Source organism: Phaethon aethereus, assembly GCF_964289735.1.
Source record: "Phaethon aethereus genome assembly, chromosome: 25".
NCBI lineage: Eukaryota > Metazoa > Chordata > Aves > Phaethontiformes > Phaethontidae > Phaethon > Phaethon aethereus.
This window is the reverse complement of record NC_138601.1, coordinates 4078558-4094206: the sequence shown is the minus strand read 5'-3', so window position 1 is coordinate 4094206 and position 15649 is coordinate 4078558. Positions and strand designations below refer to the sequence as shown.

Genomic DNA, 15649 nt, shown 5'->3' with positions numbered 1-15649 from the left:
AGAAAAAGATTTTTGAATTATCATATTACAATCACGTCCAGAAGCCATTCGCCATTAACACCTCATTGAGGTGCTCACTGTACAACATCTGAGTCTGCTGCTCCCGTTTAGCATACCTGTTCATAGCATAAATCAGAACTTCATAAATTGAATCATTACTGCATGGGCTTTTGGAACAGATAAAGAAATAAACTACTTCATCAGAAAGGGACCTGCATTATGCAGCATAGAAAGTTAATAGATACCTACAGTCAAGTTAACACGGAGCAGCAAGTTGCTGCACGTCAGTTGAGCAATGCTTTGTGTGCACACGCAATTTTTTGTACCTTTTATTTGCCACAAGGTACAAGCATGCAATATGACTTAGCACCAAAACATTGTCTTGTATCTTCACACATCTTCAGAGCGCTAAAATGTGCACTTTGATGCCTACCCTGGAACCGCTGACGTGTGGGAACTTAGAGCTGTGATAACTTGACTGTGAATCTGAGACCTAAGGAACAAGTTCAGATAGAAATTCATTGTCTGATGTGTAGACCTCTTATAAAGGATTCATAACAGGTCCTCCCCTCCATGCCTTTAAGAAAGCTTACACCCTATCTTTCTGCCCACTCTAGGGATGCCAGCATTCAACTCAGCTATGGTTGTTTGGAAGAGATATTTTTAAGAGACCAGAAATAGGTAAGTGGGATCAATGACAGCACAAGCAACACCAGTTTATGCATTATCTAACTTCTAACGTTCTGTCCTTCTCTTCCCTTCTCAGTTTCTTCGTTATCAGAGGACAGTTTAAGCAGCCAGCAAGCATGCTTGCCCACTCACATAGGAAGGCTTTGGATCCATCCTAATGTTTCATTCATTTACGTGTTTCCTAGGAAACTGGCTCCATTAAGTCATGCACATTCTAGCCACAGCTACACTAAACCTCTTCTAAGTGGGTAATTTGAAGAGCAGAAGTGAAAGTGGACAAGTGATTCTTTGCATTGGACAAAGCAGGCATCAGAATGCTAAGCTGTTTATTAAAATGTATTAAATATTTGTGTTTGGTAATAGCACAGATGCATCTGGGCAGAAAGCATATGCACAGCTTAGCAAAATTTACACCTCGGTGCTGTTACACCATACCTAGCAAAGCAACAAAGGAGCAACTATGACTTGATTCCCCAAAGCTTTTCACCTACCACGTAGTACACACATGAGGTTAAATGCAGATGAGTACCACCCTGAAGAGCTACGCTTTGCTAACTATTTCAATTTTTAAGGCTCATGACCCTCCTACATAGGCACAATCCACCACAAGCCAGCATTTTCAACCACACCACGGAAAACTGGTTGGTCCTGAGCAACTACAGGATAGAAATTGGATCAGCCATATGAAGCACAGTTCTAGCAGACTGTTTTAGCACAGTCCAGCCCCAACAGAACAAAGGCAAAAGAAAAAAAAGGCAGGAGTAAGAACTGATAGAAAGTGTTGCAGTAATAATATGTGTAGAGACAGGACAGCACTATGGCTTGTGCAATGAGATCCCAGAGTTCCCAGTCACAGGCTTCCGAAGACCATCCAAAAAGTTACTTGCTTACTGGCTTTTATTAAGTATTGGGCCAATAAGAGAAGACAAATGCACTTTTTAACAGCTCCCAGATTTCACTTGCAGAATGGCACAGCAAGCTGAGCACCAACTGATTTGTCCAGAGCATCAAATGGGGAAATTCAAGTTCTACTTTTTTAGGAATTAAACACTATTACTTGCACTGAGTTTTTACTTTAAAGAGTTGGCCACCTATAAAACACTATTGTTCCTCATGTGACTTCTGGATTTACTAAAAATACAGGGAGAAATCCTCAGGTTTTTTGTTTTTAGAAAGGAACAAATGGTTCTTCAACTGTCACCAACATTCCACCTCTCATTTATCACTATGGCAACTATGGCAGTTTCTTACGAAGTAAAAAAAGACAATTTTTAGTTTCCTCTACATGTTACATAGCCAGGTGAAACAGCATCCTTCTATCAGTCAGCCCTCCACAGACAACCAGCAACACTTTGATTACTCCGGTCTCTAAACCAGAATTCAAGAACTGCTTGCAAGAAAGCAGTAGCTTCAGCTCACTTGAGGCTTCCAGGATTATTTTAAATCATCCCTGAAAGTGGAAAAACTTCAAGTTTAGACTACCTTCGGACTCCACCTTGCACACTGAAAAGTTATGAATCCTTCGTTATTTCGAATCAGTGCTTGTACATTCCTCTGATGGCAGGTGGACAGAGGATATAGCACCTTCCTCAGATTGCCTCTAGCAACACCAGCCAGGCAGTCTGCACATGCCTGTGCATTTCGGGTGGGGAAAAAAGGCTTGCTTTAATTAGAAATAAAACACTATTTCTTATAATTATAAAAGTTAATAAAACAAAAATGTTTTGCTAGCCAAAAGAAGTGCACAATAGCTGAAAACATTTACAACACAGACTTTACTTGAGATAGTGTATTTTTTTCTTGCTGCCTCAATTGCTTAGCTGAAAAGAAGGTTTTCAAAATAAAAAGCTATTGAGCCTTTAGAAACAGTTGTTTCAGTGTAACAGACTATTCTACAGCAAACTTGATTTTAACTAACACTTCAGAAAAGTCTAAAAAGTTTTGTCAGGGAGATACCTAACCAGTTGTAGACAAATTAAAAATAAACTTGTTCCTGCACCCCAACCTCACTAGCCTATAAATATACATAGGCTGGTGAACAACATTTTATTTTCCTGCATGAATTAATTGTTAGTAAGAGCAGGAGTGTTGTCTGGGTTGAGGTTTTTGTTTGCTTTTACACACACTTTGTAGAGAAGTTATACATAAATTTAATTCTCTATTAACTCAAACCATTTCCACAATCAAAGGAGCGATCAGTCAGTTCCACACTCAAAACTGTTTTTCAAAACAGATTTTGTAAACAGTGGGTAAGTTGGGTTCTCCCCACTGTCAGCACAATTCAGCTCATATGCAGTGTTTTTTAAAGAAGAATCCATAATGCAGATAAAGTAGACTGCATTATCAAATTCATAGAACAACAATCACATTCTAGAATGCAAGATACCTTCTTTGAAGGTGCTCCTGTGGTTGGCACATCAATTACAGAAGAAGAGTTTGTGTAGTTTTGTAAATACGATCCATCTCCAGGGCTTGGGGTTTCTAGTGGCAAAATTCCAAAGCTGAAAAAACAAAGAGGAAGGGTCAAAATCTAGAGTGTTAGACCATAACACCTGGCCTGATTCTGTGGTTAAAAGAGACACCCAGATGATCAACTTAAATCAATGAAGTAGTTCTGAAACAACATTAACTCTCTAACATATTACTATCCTCATCTATAAAAGACACTTTAATAGAAAATATTTTTATTCCTGAAACTGAAAAATACAGAACTTTCTTTGCCTGCATAATACTAATAGACACAGACCATCCAAGTATCAATGGCTTCTAACAAAGCGCTGTTTAAAAAAATGGCATACAGGACAGAGAATATATTTACATGCTCTTTGGAAAACAGTGATTCTTCAAGGAATGCTCTTAAGAGTTTATTTCAGAGCAGAAACATACTCCTTTAAAGATTTTTCCAGTGTGAACATTGCAACAAGCAATATAAAGGAATCAAGAGTTCTTATCTTCTAATCAAAAATACCAACTGCTCGTTTAAAAAAAAAAAAACACAGAAGAGATGAAGACTAAGACCAAGAGCAGTTACTGAAGTTGTTTAGCTTTTGCGTCTGCAGCATTATTTTAATACACTATCAACACGCATGTCCGAGTACGCTGTGCAGCAGACATCTTCCCTGTTTCAAATCACAAACACTATCAACAGCACAGCTGTAGACAGAAATAGTCTATCTCAAGGACTTACCTTGGAGTTAGTGGGCTCAAAGCTGCAGGTCCCCCCAGTAAACTCCGACCAGTTTTTGGTTTATTTTGAGCCTGTTTAGACAATATGGCAGTTCCTGACCCAAGAGGGACAGCATCTGGAGATATTACAGACGAGTCAATGTAAGACATAGAAGAATCTGTGTTCAAGGAGGAATATTTTGAATTGGAGGATTCTAGGTTGATTCTGTTCAACTCCTGAAAAATGGAAGGCAGCTGTTAGACACCCACATGGTGTGGTTCCTAATTATCAGTTTTCAGTTAAGCTGGAAAGACTACCCTAAATACAATTATTTTAGCAAAACTCACAATTGTGTCTTGTGGCGTTTCCATAAGGACAGTCTCAGGCTGTCTATGGGATATGTTGTGATTAGATACCAACGTTGTGCAAGTGTTAGGCAGACAGCTGCTGAAGTTCTGCAAAGATGTTAACTTAAATGTTTGGTCAGGGTCTGGTTTTTCACCTGCGAGATTGGAAGGAGATTTAAATAAGAGTTACTCCTGATTCTATACGCTGAATGTTCAGGCTGAAACAAGGAGGACAGGGGACAAGGGACTTTAGAAGGAGTGCATTTTTATTTCATTCTTTTAAAACCCCTTACGCTATATCAGAAGTGTTCCTCCACTACAAAACCCTGGACAATCAGTTTTATTAAAAAAAAACACCACAACAACTTGCTTTTTTAAGTAATTCTCAGAATCATAGTTCCTAAGGGTCTACTAAGTGTAGGTTGGAAAACATGTAGTATTGTGAAATACAAAAATGTATAAGTAGTGAAAATAGAAGACAAAGCAAAAAGCTCTAAACGCTGGCCAAATATTTTAAATGCATTATTGCTCAGAAAACCACCCCCAAAGAATTCTGCCGGCATTTTCCTTACCAGTTCTAGACAAGGAGTAAAATAAACCTTGCCACATGGCAATGGCAAATCAGAAAGCTTGACATAACCAGAAACGTAGAAGACATCTTCGCTAGTAAAACAGTGCTGCAGACTTACCTATTTCGCATAGCGACTCAAAAGGGGACCAGAGGAACGGATTTAAACTAAGGCTCTTTTGGTAACATTCTGATCCTTTGGCAAGCCGGTCAGTCTTGCTGCAAAAAGAATGTAACAGTTTACAGGGAAACTTAAGAACCGCACTTTTGTTCAAGCGAGCTTTCCAGAAGATGAGTTAAAAAACAAAAACATGTTGAGAGTCACAGCAACATTCCTCTTTTTAAGCCACAGAGTAATATTGAGTTATTTTGAAGTTATCTGACATATTTAGACACAGATGAAAATTACTTAGACACAGTCCTCAAAAATAAGTTACGTAAGCACTAAGATAGTTTGAGAATTTTCCTTTTAGAAAGATACTGTTCTTTGCAACAGCTTTTTTCTTTTTTGCAAACAGCAACCTGATTGCAAGCCTTCCAGCCATTTTAAATATCTATGGATAATATTTTTGCATATAAATCAGCGGGTAAACTGAACACCTAAGTATCTGGCTACAATATCTTTGTGATATTTGTGATAATACCTTCCTCTGAAATAAATTTTGAGAACAGGTATACTTGGGAAGAATCCAAGAACCCCACTGTTCTTATTCAATCTGTTTTTTTCACATTTACTGAAACCTTTCTTGTACTGAAGCCTACACAACAGCAAAACACTTAAATTTGTAAAGTTATTCTGACTAGCAGTCCTCAAAATTTTCATTTGAAGGTTATAGCTATACATCTGCAAAATAAACACAGAAAAATCAAAACGGCAACACTGAGAAACAGGCCTTGAGAGTTTCTGTTAGGAAAGAATATAGAACAAACCCGAAGGTATTAAAAACACAAAACCAAACGCTCTTGGATTGCATGCTTAACAACCTGGAAAAGAGGAATTTTGTGTTTTCAGTCAGTTAGAAGCTCTGGTTACGACAAGAACGACAAACTGTTCTTGCATTCCCAGGTTAGATAGCTTCCAGAACTATCTACCTGCATCTATCATGCTCCAAAATTGTGCAGGTCATACAGCCCAGAGAAAGGTGTACCCTGTGGTGACTAAAAATTTGACTAAAATTGGGCTTGGTCATATTAAAAGACCCAAGCTTTATTAAACAAAATTTAAAAAAGCAACATTACCAGTAGACATGTCCCAGTAAGGAGAGTGTAAAGCATGCAGAGTCACCAAACTCCATAACAATGTCATCATGGCTTTTCTGTTTATTCAACACTCCACCAGATAAGATCTGCTCTCCTTCTGCAAGCCTTTTTAAAAAACAAGAGGTTTAAAGGGGTTACAAGGCTCACAGTATTGGCAGTCCAGTGTTTTCACCCTGCTGCAAACAAAAACAGAAATCCACTGTCAGTGTTCACAAGTTTCAAACCACATACAAACTAGATCCTGCAAACAAATTTTAAATAAGTGATGGATTCTTCTAGCAACATGGAGGTATGCAGCACTCTGAAGCCGAACATCTCTATTGGGGGGGAAGAAAAAAACCAAACCCAACCCAACACCCTAGACCACTCCAAAACCAGAGACACTTAATACAACATGACTTTTCCAGAAGTGCCTAATCTTAGGCAGAATACTAAATGGAGGACAAGAAAGTCTTCTAGACACTTCATTTTTGAAGGTACTTTACCTAGTAAAGCTAAGATAGCACTTTGTATTTCTTAGCTGGGAAACAAAGACCAACTATCTAGAACGTTCCACGCAGTCAGTTAAAATCCAATACTGAGATATGGCACAGACTTTGGCTTTTAACACCTTGCTTTCTTGCAAGAGGGTCTCAAAAGCAGAATAAAGGCTTAGTTTGCATCGACTACACCTGCAGCAAGCAGTACCGCTCACGTGGAATGGGCCACTCACTATTAGGCTTGAAAATTACTTTATACAAGTTCCAGGGATGGAAGGCATTCTTCTGGCATTTGAGACTGACACTTGCACAAACAAATCATCTCTTCTTGCCATCACATGAAATTATACTTGTAGGTAGATGCTTCTATCAGTATAGACCATTCCCACAAGGAAATAAGGTACATCTGTATAAATGAGTTCACATAACTCTAACAGCAACAACAGTTAAATTTAACAAATTCTAAAGAATACATTTAAGAAGTCACACCTATCTAACTGAAATCAGTTCAGAAGCTGATATATTATACACACACAGCAGACTTTGCAAAAGCAAGAGAGGGAACGAACAGCTTAGAATTTATTCCACTGGGACCTTTCCAAGTAGAGAATTAACATGACTTCCCTTTCAACAGAAGATGCAAAGAAACCTGTATCCTAATAGCTCCAAAAGTGTTAAAAGAAACACAAGAAGTCAAGACATCCTTGCTACTCTAAAAACGTCAAAGGACTCAACTACCACAGAGAGTATCAAAGACTAAGGAGCTTCCCCTGCTGCCTCTGGAGAGATCTGCATTTTGGTTACATGCTGTGGGTAGGATCACAAATCCTGCAAAATAATCTTGTCATACCGTGTGAATCTCCAAACATCACTTTACCTATTCTAAAGAAATGAAACCTTTTTTTGGTCATTGAAAGAAGACCACTCAAAAAAACCCACCACCAACAAACCAAAAAAGCCACAACACATGACCACAAACTGTTTTGTAGAGAAACATTTAGACTTCTGTAAAGAACCACCACAGTATTTCAACTTTTTTGAACTAAGGTTTTTGCCTTCCTTGGTGCCTCATCCTCTCCGTTCTACACCTCAGCCAGACATTGTTTCCTACATTTAAGCTGCAACAGCCTGAAGGGTCTACATAGGAGTGAAATACCCTCACCAACAAACTCCCAGGGCATTAGGGCCTGTAGCTTGAGCAATTTCATTATATGCTCTTGCTGTTAGGCTCCAGAAACCCCAGAAGATACCTTGACATTGCTGTATTTGACATCAAAATTAACTTTGATAAGAACATAGTATTCTCAGATGTGGACTCAAGGTGGGTTTGTTGCAGGTTTTTAAAAACAGGTTTCTGTCTGCCATCTTTTCCCCCATCTACCCATTAGCAGTAACTGGGTGAGCTTACTGTTTGAGGGAAGCAGCCTATCCATTACATTCATAGTGGAAACACTTAAAAAAAAATAAGTATCAGCAAAACAAACACTTCCCACAGTGATCTCCTTCAGTCATATCAGTAATCAATGTTTTCTCCCCCTACGCAGTTTGGCAGCTCCTTTTTAAGTTATTAAATACCTTTTAGACATTTCTGCAATATGGGTCCACGTCTGTATGAATTGAACTTATAATCTTTAGAGCTAAAGGACCAATGAATTACTAGTTTATGCAGTATGACAGCTTTTAAAGAAAATTCCAAGCAAAAAATGCATTTGTAACCCTGGACAGAACATAAAGGATTTACTTACTTGCTGAGGTCAACACAACATTTTGCAAGCAGGTATTTACATTGTGGGGTAGTACAGCTGTGTCCCTTTAGGAGCCTGTACGCTTTATATGCCTTTCCTGAGCGGTAGTAACATGTTGCCAGTAAAAACAGTGCTTCTTCTGAATGTACTAAAAAATAAAAAAAAAAAAAATTTAGAAATCAGTTGGTTGTTCACCATTTTGATATAAGGAATTTGGGAGCAGGGAGTAAAAGACAGCTAGGAACAAGGCACAAGAAAACAAGTATTGATATTAGAGAAATTCTTTACTGAACGAAGTGCATTTCTTTATTCATCAGCATATAACAGACTTTCATTTGCTTCTATAGTCAGACCAACTCTCAGCATCAAAGTTCTAAGAGAACTTTGATCTTTCTGGCTACCTAATCTAAATAAGTGATTAGCCAGCTTGTTAAAATAACAGCAAGTCAAGCAAAGCAGTCATTCCCAGTAGAACAGAGCTACTTTAACAACTTCTTGGCCACACCAAGACCTGGCTCAGTTATCACACCTGCTAGTAACACTTTGCACTACACTGGCATAATGGGAATGTACAAGAACTTTCAGAAGGAAGATCTGTTTCAGCCTAAGTAGCCTAATTACAATTTTAATCCTAATTCCAAGTGGTCTTTTCCTGTTTGCAATTTTACTTCTGTTATTTTTCTAAAGCACTTGATGCTATATCTTCACATGACTTAGAGGAGCAGATCTTCTGATTTTAATGACTATTAAAGTCAGTCACTTACCAGTCATCTCTACCCCAACATTAAGTCTTGTCCTTTTTGCTGCCTACACTCATCATTTCATTGGTAACATGGCTTAATATTACCATTCAGATGCTTATTTATTTTACGTTAGAAAGTAGTGATAGGGACAAGCTCTCCTACAAATACTCTTCCCAAGATGAGTCCTCACAAGTTTCTAAATTCCGAATGAAGTAGTCAAGCTTCAGGAAAAATCATCTCTATGTAAACAAAGAATAAAAGTAATCAAGACAGAAACATTCCTCTATGGCAGAAACTGGAAGTATTTAGATTTGTTGTCTGCTTCAACACTTCTTCCACTGCAGAGATGAATTATGTACCACATTGAGAATATTCTATTCTCAGAGCTTGACTTGGCATCCAGATTTAAGACTGAGGTCAGATGTGCCGATTTTACCCGTGATTACAATGTAAAGGGCAGAGAGCTAACCCTTGAAGTAACTTTAAAACCTTACTGTAAAATTATCAGCTGAAACTTTAAACGCCAGAGAATGCACTTCTGTGAGGCAGTGAGCATTACCATGCCATGGTGTTAATTTGAGCATTAAGCTATCATTGTGTGAAATATCTATATGACTTCATTTTAACTCTGTTTTCTGTGTTTTAAGCAAAACGTGGGAGATACCCAGGTACGCTCAGAGACTATGTACAGCCACGGTGTCTTACCCTATTCTTTGTACTACCCCCAAATGTTACACTCAAATCACCCTTATGCAATGATGTATTTTAAATCAAAGGCAGGCAAGCAACTTAAATCTCCAACCAATTAAGAAACCCATATTACTTTATACTTTTCAGAACACACTACCATGCAAATGGAATTCAGCATTAAAAGAGACAGTTCTGATGTTTGTTTATCCACCTACATGGAACACTTCAGAAAAATCAGTATGAGCATTGTACAAAAAGCTCTTTGGGCAGCCTGCTCAAATCCTTTGCTACACTGAAAATTGACTATTTTACATTTGTGTCATCACCCAGACAGTGATAATGGAAACTGAAGACCCAAAGAGAGGACATTTTATTAGCCTTATCCTAAAAACACCAGAAGATCTTTTTGAAAATTAAAGTTAAATCAATTCTCTTATCCGCTAATTTAACACACTTTGAGTTCTGGGAAACTACCAAGCCACAGATGTCCCCACAAGGACAGTAATTCCAGGTGGACTTAAAAGAAGTTCTTCTCGGGGTAAAATCACTACTGCCAACATGAAGTCACCGTATTCAAGTGTAGCAGCTTCTCCTCCGCAGTATAACTACTTGTTTTAACCAGAAGCCAGATGTTTTGTTAGCAGTTAATTGCCTGAACCAAGTGACAGCACGCATGCTGTTCTCTCTCAGCACTGTTGGTCACCGAAAAAAGCTGTTTGAAGTACTCTTGCAGAGTATTATTCTGCAGAGATAGCACCAGTATCAAATCGTATATTTTTCTCTTGGCTGCTGCAAAAAGTGGGGTCTTTTCTACATCCTTGGCAATTACCTTCAATCTAGCATTTCCCTGCATCTCACAATGTGCTGTGTTCAGGGGTGATATGTCATCCCTAAAACACTGTTTCGTTTATGTACGCCTAGATTTTATGAGGTTCCATAATATTCTACAAAACACTTTGCATTTAAGCGCCAGATGGAAGACCCCAGATTTCACGCGTAACCTTGACATAAGGAAAAAGTCTTTATTTCTCAAAAATTAGGTTTGTGCTTCCTTTGTTAAGTACATTGTGGGCATGTCAGGCAAAACACTGAAAGCAAAACATTTCATTACAAAATATGGCACATGAAACCGTTTATATGCCTCAATTCACATTATAAGCTCAAGTTGTTTAGCACGAGGATTTATATTATGCTTATATTTTAGCTTAAGGTCTGGGTTGGGTTTTTTCATGTTGGTGATTAGGGCACAATACCTTTCAAAATAGAGAAGAAAAGCTGAACACCAGTATCAGGGAGAAAGAAGTAGAAAAGAACAAAAAGCTTATCTGAGGTCACGGAGGAAAGTTAAGGAAGAAGCAGCACTATATGACAAGAAAGTGGTCTTTGAAAGACGCAGGAAAAGTACTGATCTGTGTTACTGTTGCCTGCTCAGCATCCAAGACATCCTAGATCTGACAGCATTACAGTGAAGTAACAATTAATAAGAATTTAACAGGAGATACCTATTCCATGTGTTCCGATTCTCATTGTCTCAGTTTCACTGTGCTTTTCTCTCATCATCACAAGATTATCTCTTCCAGCTAACACACCAATCAACATATCTGCTTAGCAAAGACAGCTTGCAATATCAAGACAATTTGTAGAACTTGTGTACTGCATCTATCCTCAAGTGCCCTTGGGAGACACGCAATGCTTAAGGTTATTTAAAAAAACTCTCCCTTTTGATAACATACAGCAGAACACTTTAAACATTGTACTTAAACACATGACTAACTTTTTTAAGGATGTTTTACTGTAAAATAACATTGCTGCTGTTACATGATTTGATTTTCCAACCTAATTGCGAGGCATTCTTCCGCTTTCCCCAAGCAGAAAGTTAAACTTCATTATCACAACAACAGGAGTAAAACAAAGCAGGACTAGAGGCTCAAAATTCCTACATCAAAACTGAAAAAAGCATCAACTTTTTATTTGCAAAGTACATACCTTCTGCATATAATCTTTCCGCAAGGAACACTGCATCACGGTAAGCATAGTGGTTAAGTGCTTGCCATATAGCAGCCTGCAAGACAAAGAAAATAATCTAAATTTAGAGAGAAGCTTTAAAAATGCAAAACTCATTAGCTCTTACTGTCAAAAGGCAAAGTTCAGTTTTGTTTTACTGGAGTCATAAGAAGAATGGAGAAGGATAAACATGCAGGCCAGGTTTTAGTTGTTTCAGCTATTAGTAAGGGGACTAAAAAAACCCCGCAAACTTAGCGCTGAAGTCATGAACCAATCTAAGAACGTTGCTCACTCGTCACCATACGCAACCGTCTATAAACCTCAGCTAACATGCACTGAAATAACAGTGACTACTTCCACTTGTTACTGAGTTTTATCCTGGTGCATAACTGAGCGTGATTTATTGCTAACTACCACCAAACAATAACACATTAAGTAAAGATAAGAACAAAAAAGTACCACCCAACTGGTTACCAAAGTAGTCCATTTTGCTCTTAGCTGTGCTCAAGGAGGGGCAGGAGAGGTGGGAAAAAGCTAGGGTGCCCAACCCATTTTAATGGTATTATGCTTAAACCCATTTAAACTATCTCCTCTTGAGAGATGCCAAACAAAAAATCAACAGGACTAGAAATCACATCAGTGTCTGAGGTTGTCAGTATAATACTGCTGTTGATTAAGTATGTATACTTAAGGTACACAGCATTTCCTTTGAAGAGATATCGGCGTTCCTTTAAGAACCAAGACAAATGCCACTGCTTTTTGTTGCGGTGTTTTGTTTGGGTCTTTGCTCATCAGCCACCTCTTTACTGCTACTAATTAGGATTGTGAGGTATCACACAAGAATGAATGCAATGCAAATGAGGTGGACAAATTGATACAGACAGACATACATGAAGGCAACCTACTCTTGCATTTTGCTCATATACCCCTATTTCGTCAAAACCAGCTACCTGCTTAAGGGTACTATTTTCTTTTTTCATGAACACCAAGCTCAAGTGTTTGGGACTGTCAATATTTGCGCAGACTGGAAAGATGGCACTACTCCAGTGAAACGCAAATCAAACGTACATACAGGTGTACAAACTGTGTAGACCATTAAAGCAGCTGTCATAATTACTTGCACGGCTGTCGCCATTAGCTGAACGACAAGCAAGAGCTGTCCAGCAACAGAATAGGGCTGGGGTACACAGGTCTCTCAAACACTACTCAGCCAATTTTCTTCAGCTCAGATTAAAAGCCTTCTGTTATCTGTAAAAGAAGGGTGGGATGGGAAAAATAATTCCTTTTAAGATCTACTCAGCCGCTCCTCCCCACCTATTACAAGTGGCGGTGTGCACGCTTATCAGGGTTTGCGTTCTGAGGTTAGCAGGGTTGGTATCAGGACTACGGTTCCTTCCCATCTGGCAGTCTTGCTCAAGTTCCAAAGCAGTTTCCCATAAGCAGCAAACAGCCATTTTGCAGTAGTTTTGTTATTACTGATCCAAATAAGATCTGAACTTAGGAACTCAAGGCACTGTGGTCTAGTATTTCTCCAATATTCATCAGCAACTGAAGACAAACAGAACTAGCTTCCACCACCTATTATCAGAGACTCCAAAACTCAAAAAAATCTTCCAGAGCTAAAGAAATAGCGCCCTGTAATGCTATTCCCAGTAGGAAAGGCAAGCGCCAATTTAATCTAAAAAAAATTTCAAACATCACATAGAGTTAGTTACATGTACCATATGCTACTTCTTCCAACACAAACTTGACAAACTCAGGGTGTGAAAAATGTGCGAGTTCTCTTCACGGGAAGCCTACACAGTCTTCATGAACAGTACACACCAGAGTTTCCAATTACTATATAGAATATTATACACAAAAATCTCTACAGAGATACTATTTTCTTCTATCAGTAGGTCCCAACAATATACTAAAGTCAATAGGTTCTTTTAAGCTCGTGTGAAAGTATTTAAGAATGAACTCTCTTAGTTTGATTATTATAATACAAACACCTTATTATTTCTCTTTGGCTGTATTCCACATTTCAGTAACTTCAGCCACAGAGTCTGCTCAGAGTGATTACTCCCTTTTACCTTGAAAAGCTCAAAGGCTCTACATTGTTCTGTGCAGCACAGACAGCGTGGTACAAAAAAATACGAGACAGAAGGAGGGTGTTAAAAATATTTCAGACTATACCCAAGTGAGAGCAGCCCAAGGTCTCCTTTTTCTCTTGCTCTCAGAAGCAGCTCTTCCTTTATCAAGTCATGAGTGACATTTACTTGAATCTATCCAAGTTGTGCCTTCTTCAGGTTAAAAATACTGTCTTTACAGGGACATAACTCTGCATGCTTACAAAACAAAGGTACGGGGGGGGGGGGGGTGAGGGTGGTGAAATCAATGTCATCTGACTTCTCAAACAGGAGCAAGCTGCCAGCAAAAAGTCTTGCCAAAGGCTAAGAGGGGACACAAGTGATTTTTGGCTGTATCACAGCCACATCATAAAAGTTACACTACCTAGTGGCTCAAAAAATAATCGCTGCTGAGCAGAGTCCCAGTGAAAGCAAGAAGTCAGCTGGTAGTATCCCTGTTATGTAATAATTGTAATTTTGCAACCCAAAAGGTACACGTTGGACTCATGCCTTCAACAGACAAGGCTGGATCCTTGCACACGCTCTCCTAAAGGAGCAGGAAGAGGAAAGGATGGTGGCAGGGAATCAGCCATACCTATGCTCTATTAGAACAGATGTCTAAACTACAACTGTGTCTTGAGACTACTGAAAAAGAAGATTTCTTGTGCACCTTTTAGGAAGCAAATTTTGGACAGGAACATCAGTCTCTTTATAAGGTAGTAATTTAGTTTGTTCTAGCAGAGGTTCAATGCATCTACAGAGCATTAGCAGCACATGGCAATTGCTAAACCACACCAGAAGAGGGGTCTGAAGCAAAAAACTTTGGGAGCATTTATCCAATAAGGCTTATTTAATCCCAAAAGACTTCAGAGCAGGACAAAACAGTACAACCACAAACACAACCTAAATGCAGTCTTAGTTTCCTCCCTGTGGTAGTTATCAAATTTTACATGGAACCTGTCAACAGAAATCCAAAGCAGCAGCCTCCTCAAGAGTATGCAAAGCAGTTGAGATACTCTGGTTGCAATGTCTGTTCTCAGGGCTAAAAACATGGACAGGAAGGAAGCTTGAAGTGTTTAAAAGTTTTATTTAAGCATGCTTGCAGACCAGATAAACCTCCAGGTCCTAGTCACTCATTTAAAATACGCATTAATTTGCAAATGCAAAGTGAACAGAGAATTCCAAAACTACCATACTGGCCACAGCCCTGCAGCAAAGCATCCTCTGAGAGCAGAGCAAGAAAATAACAGCAGGTTCAGAGAGGTCCATCTTCTATCCAGAAGATCCTGTGCCTTGTCCAAGTGTCACTTCATATCTAAGCCAAAGAGCTCTTAAAAGATAGTTGTGCTCCTCTAACAGTTATATAGCCTCGGACATTACTTTCACAGCTTTATAGCCTATTGACATGCTAAGCAGTTTTTATCATGATTTAAGACTTCTTCAGGGTGGACGTAGGGGAGGAGAGTTTTCTGTCATAAGTTGTGCTGCATTTACTAGTTATGCAAACTCTGCCCATTAAATAAGCAGACACTGGTATTGCATGTTTTCAGCCATGACAGTAGCCTTGGAGTTCAAGCAGCATTCAAGTGGGTCACATCAGATGATCACCTTAAACAGCTAAATTCCAAGAAGAGTATTCATTTTGTTTCCAAGATTTTTTTCATAAGTATTTGGAAGGCATCCAGTCTGTTTCTCAGCACATGGGATACAAGGCTTTATGTTTGAAGAGTTTTAAATTTACCACATCAGGAAGTACAGTAGAGGTCTATTGTCTATGTAAACTCTGGCACTTTTGTTCATCTTAAGGGATTAAAAAAGTTATTAAAAATCTATCTAGTGAACAGGG

At 38.7% G+C, this 15649-nt stretch overlaps 1 protein-coding gene across 5 annotated transcripts in view; it reads right to left on the bottom strand.

Moving 5' to 3' along the window:
- CDC27 (cell division cycle 27) overlaps window positions 1-15649 on the bottom strand; it is a gene marked incomplete at both ends in the record, with an annotated part of 31888 nt that overhangs the window by 13994 nt on the left and 2245 nt on the right. For all 5 annotated transcript variants that reach the window (XM_082010599.1, XM_082010600.1, XM_082010601.1 and 2 more), the window contains 7 exons: window positions 3077-3191; window positions 3878-4092; window positions 4204-4358; window positions 4893-4990; window positions 6011-6136; window positions 8256-8403; window positions 11675-11750. In XM_082010599.1, the coding sequence (XP_081866725.1) occupies window positions 3077-3191; window positions 3878-4092; window positions 4204-4358; window positions 4893-4990; window positions 6011-6136; window positions 8256-8403; window positions 11675-11750 (933 nt within the window). The remainder of the gene's footprint in view (window positions 1-3076; window positions 3192-3877; window positions 4093-4203; window positions 4359-4892; window positions 4991-6010; window positions 6137-8255; window positions 8404-11674; window positions 11751-15649) is intronic.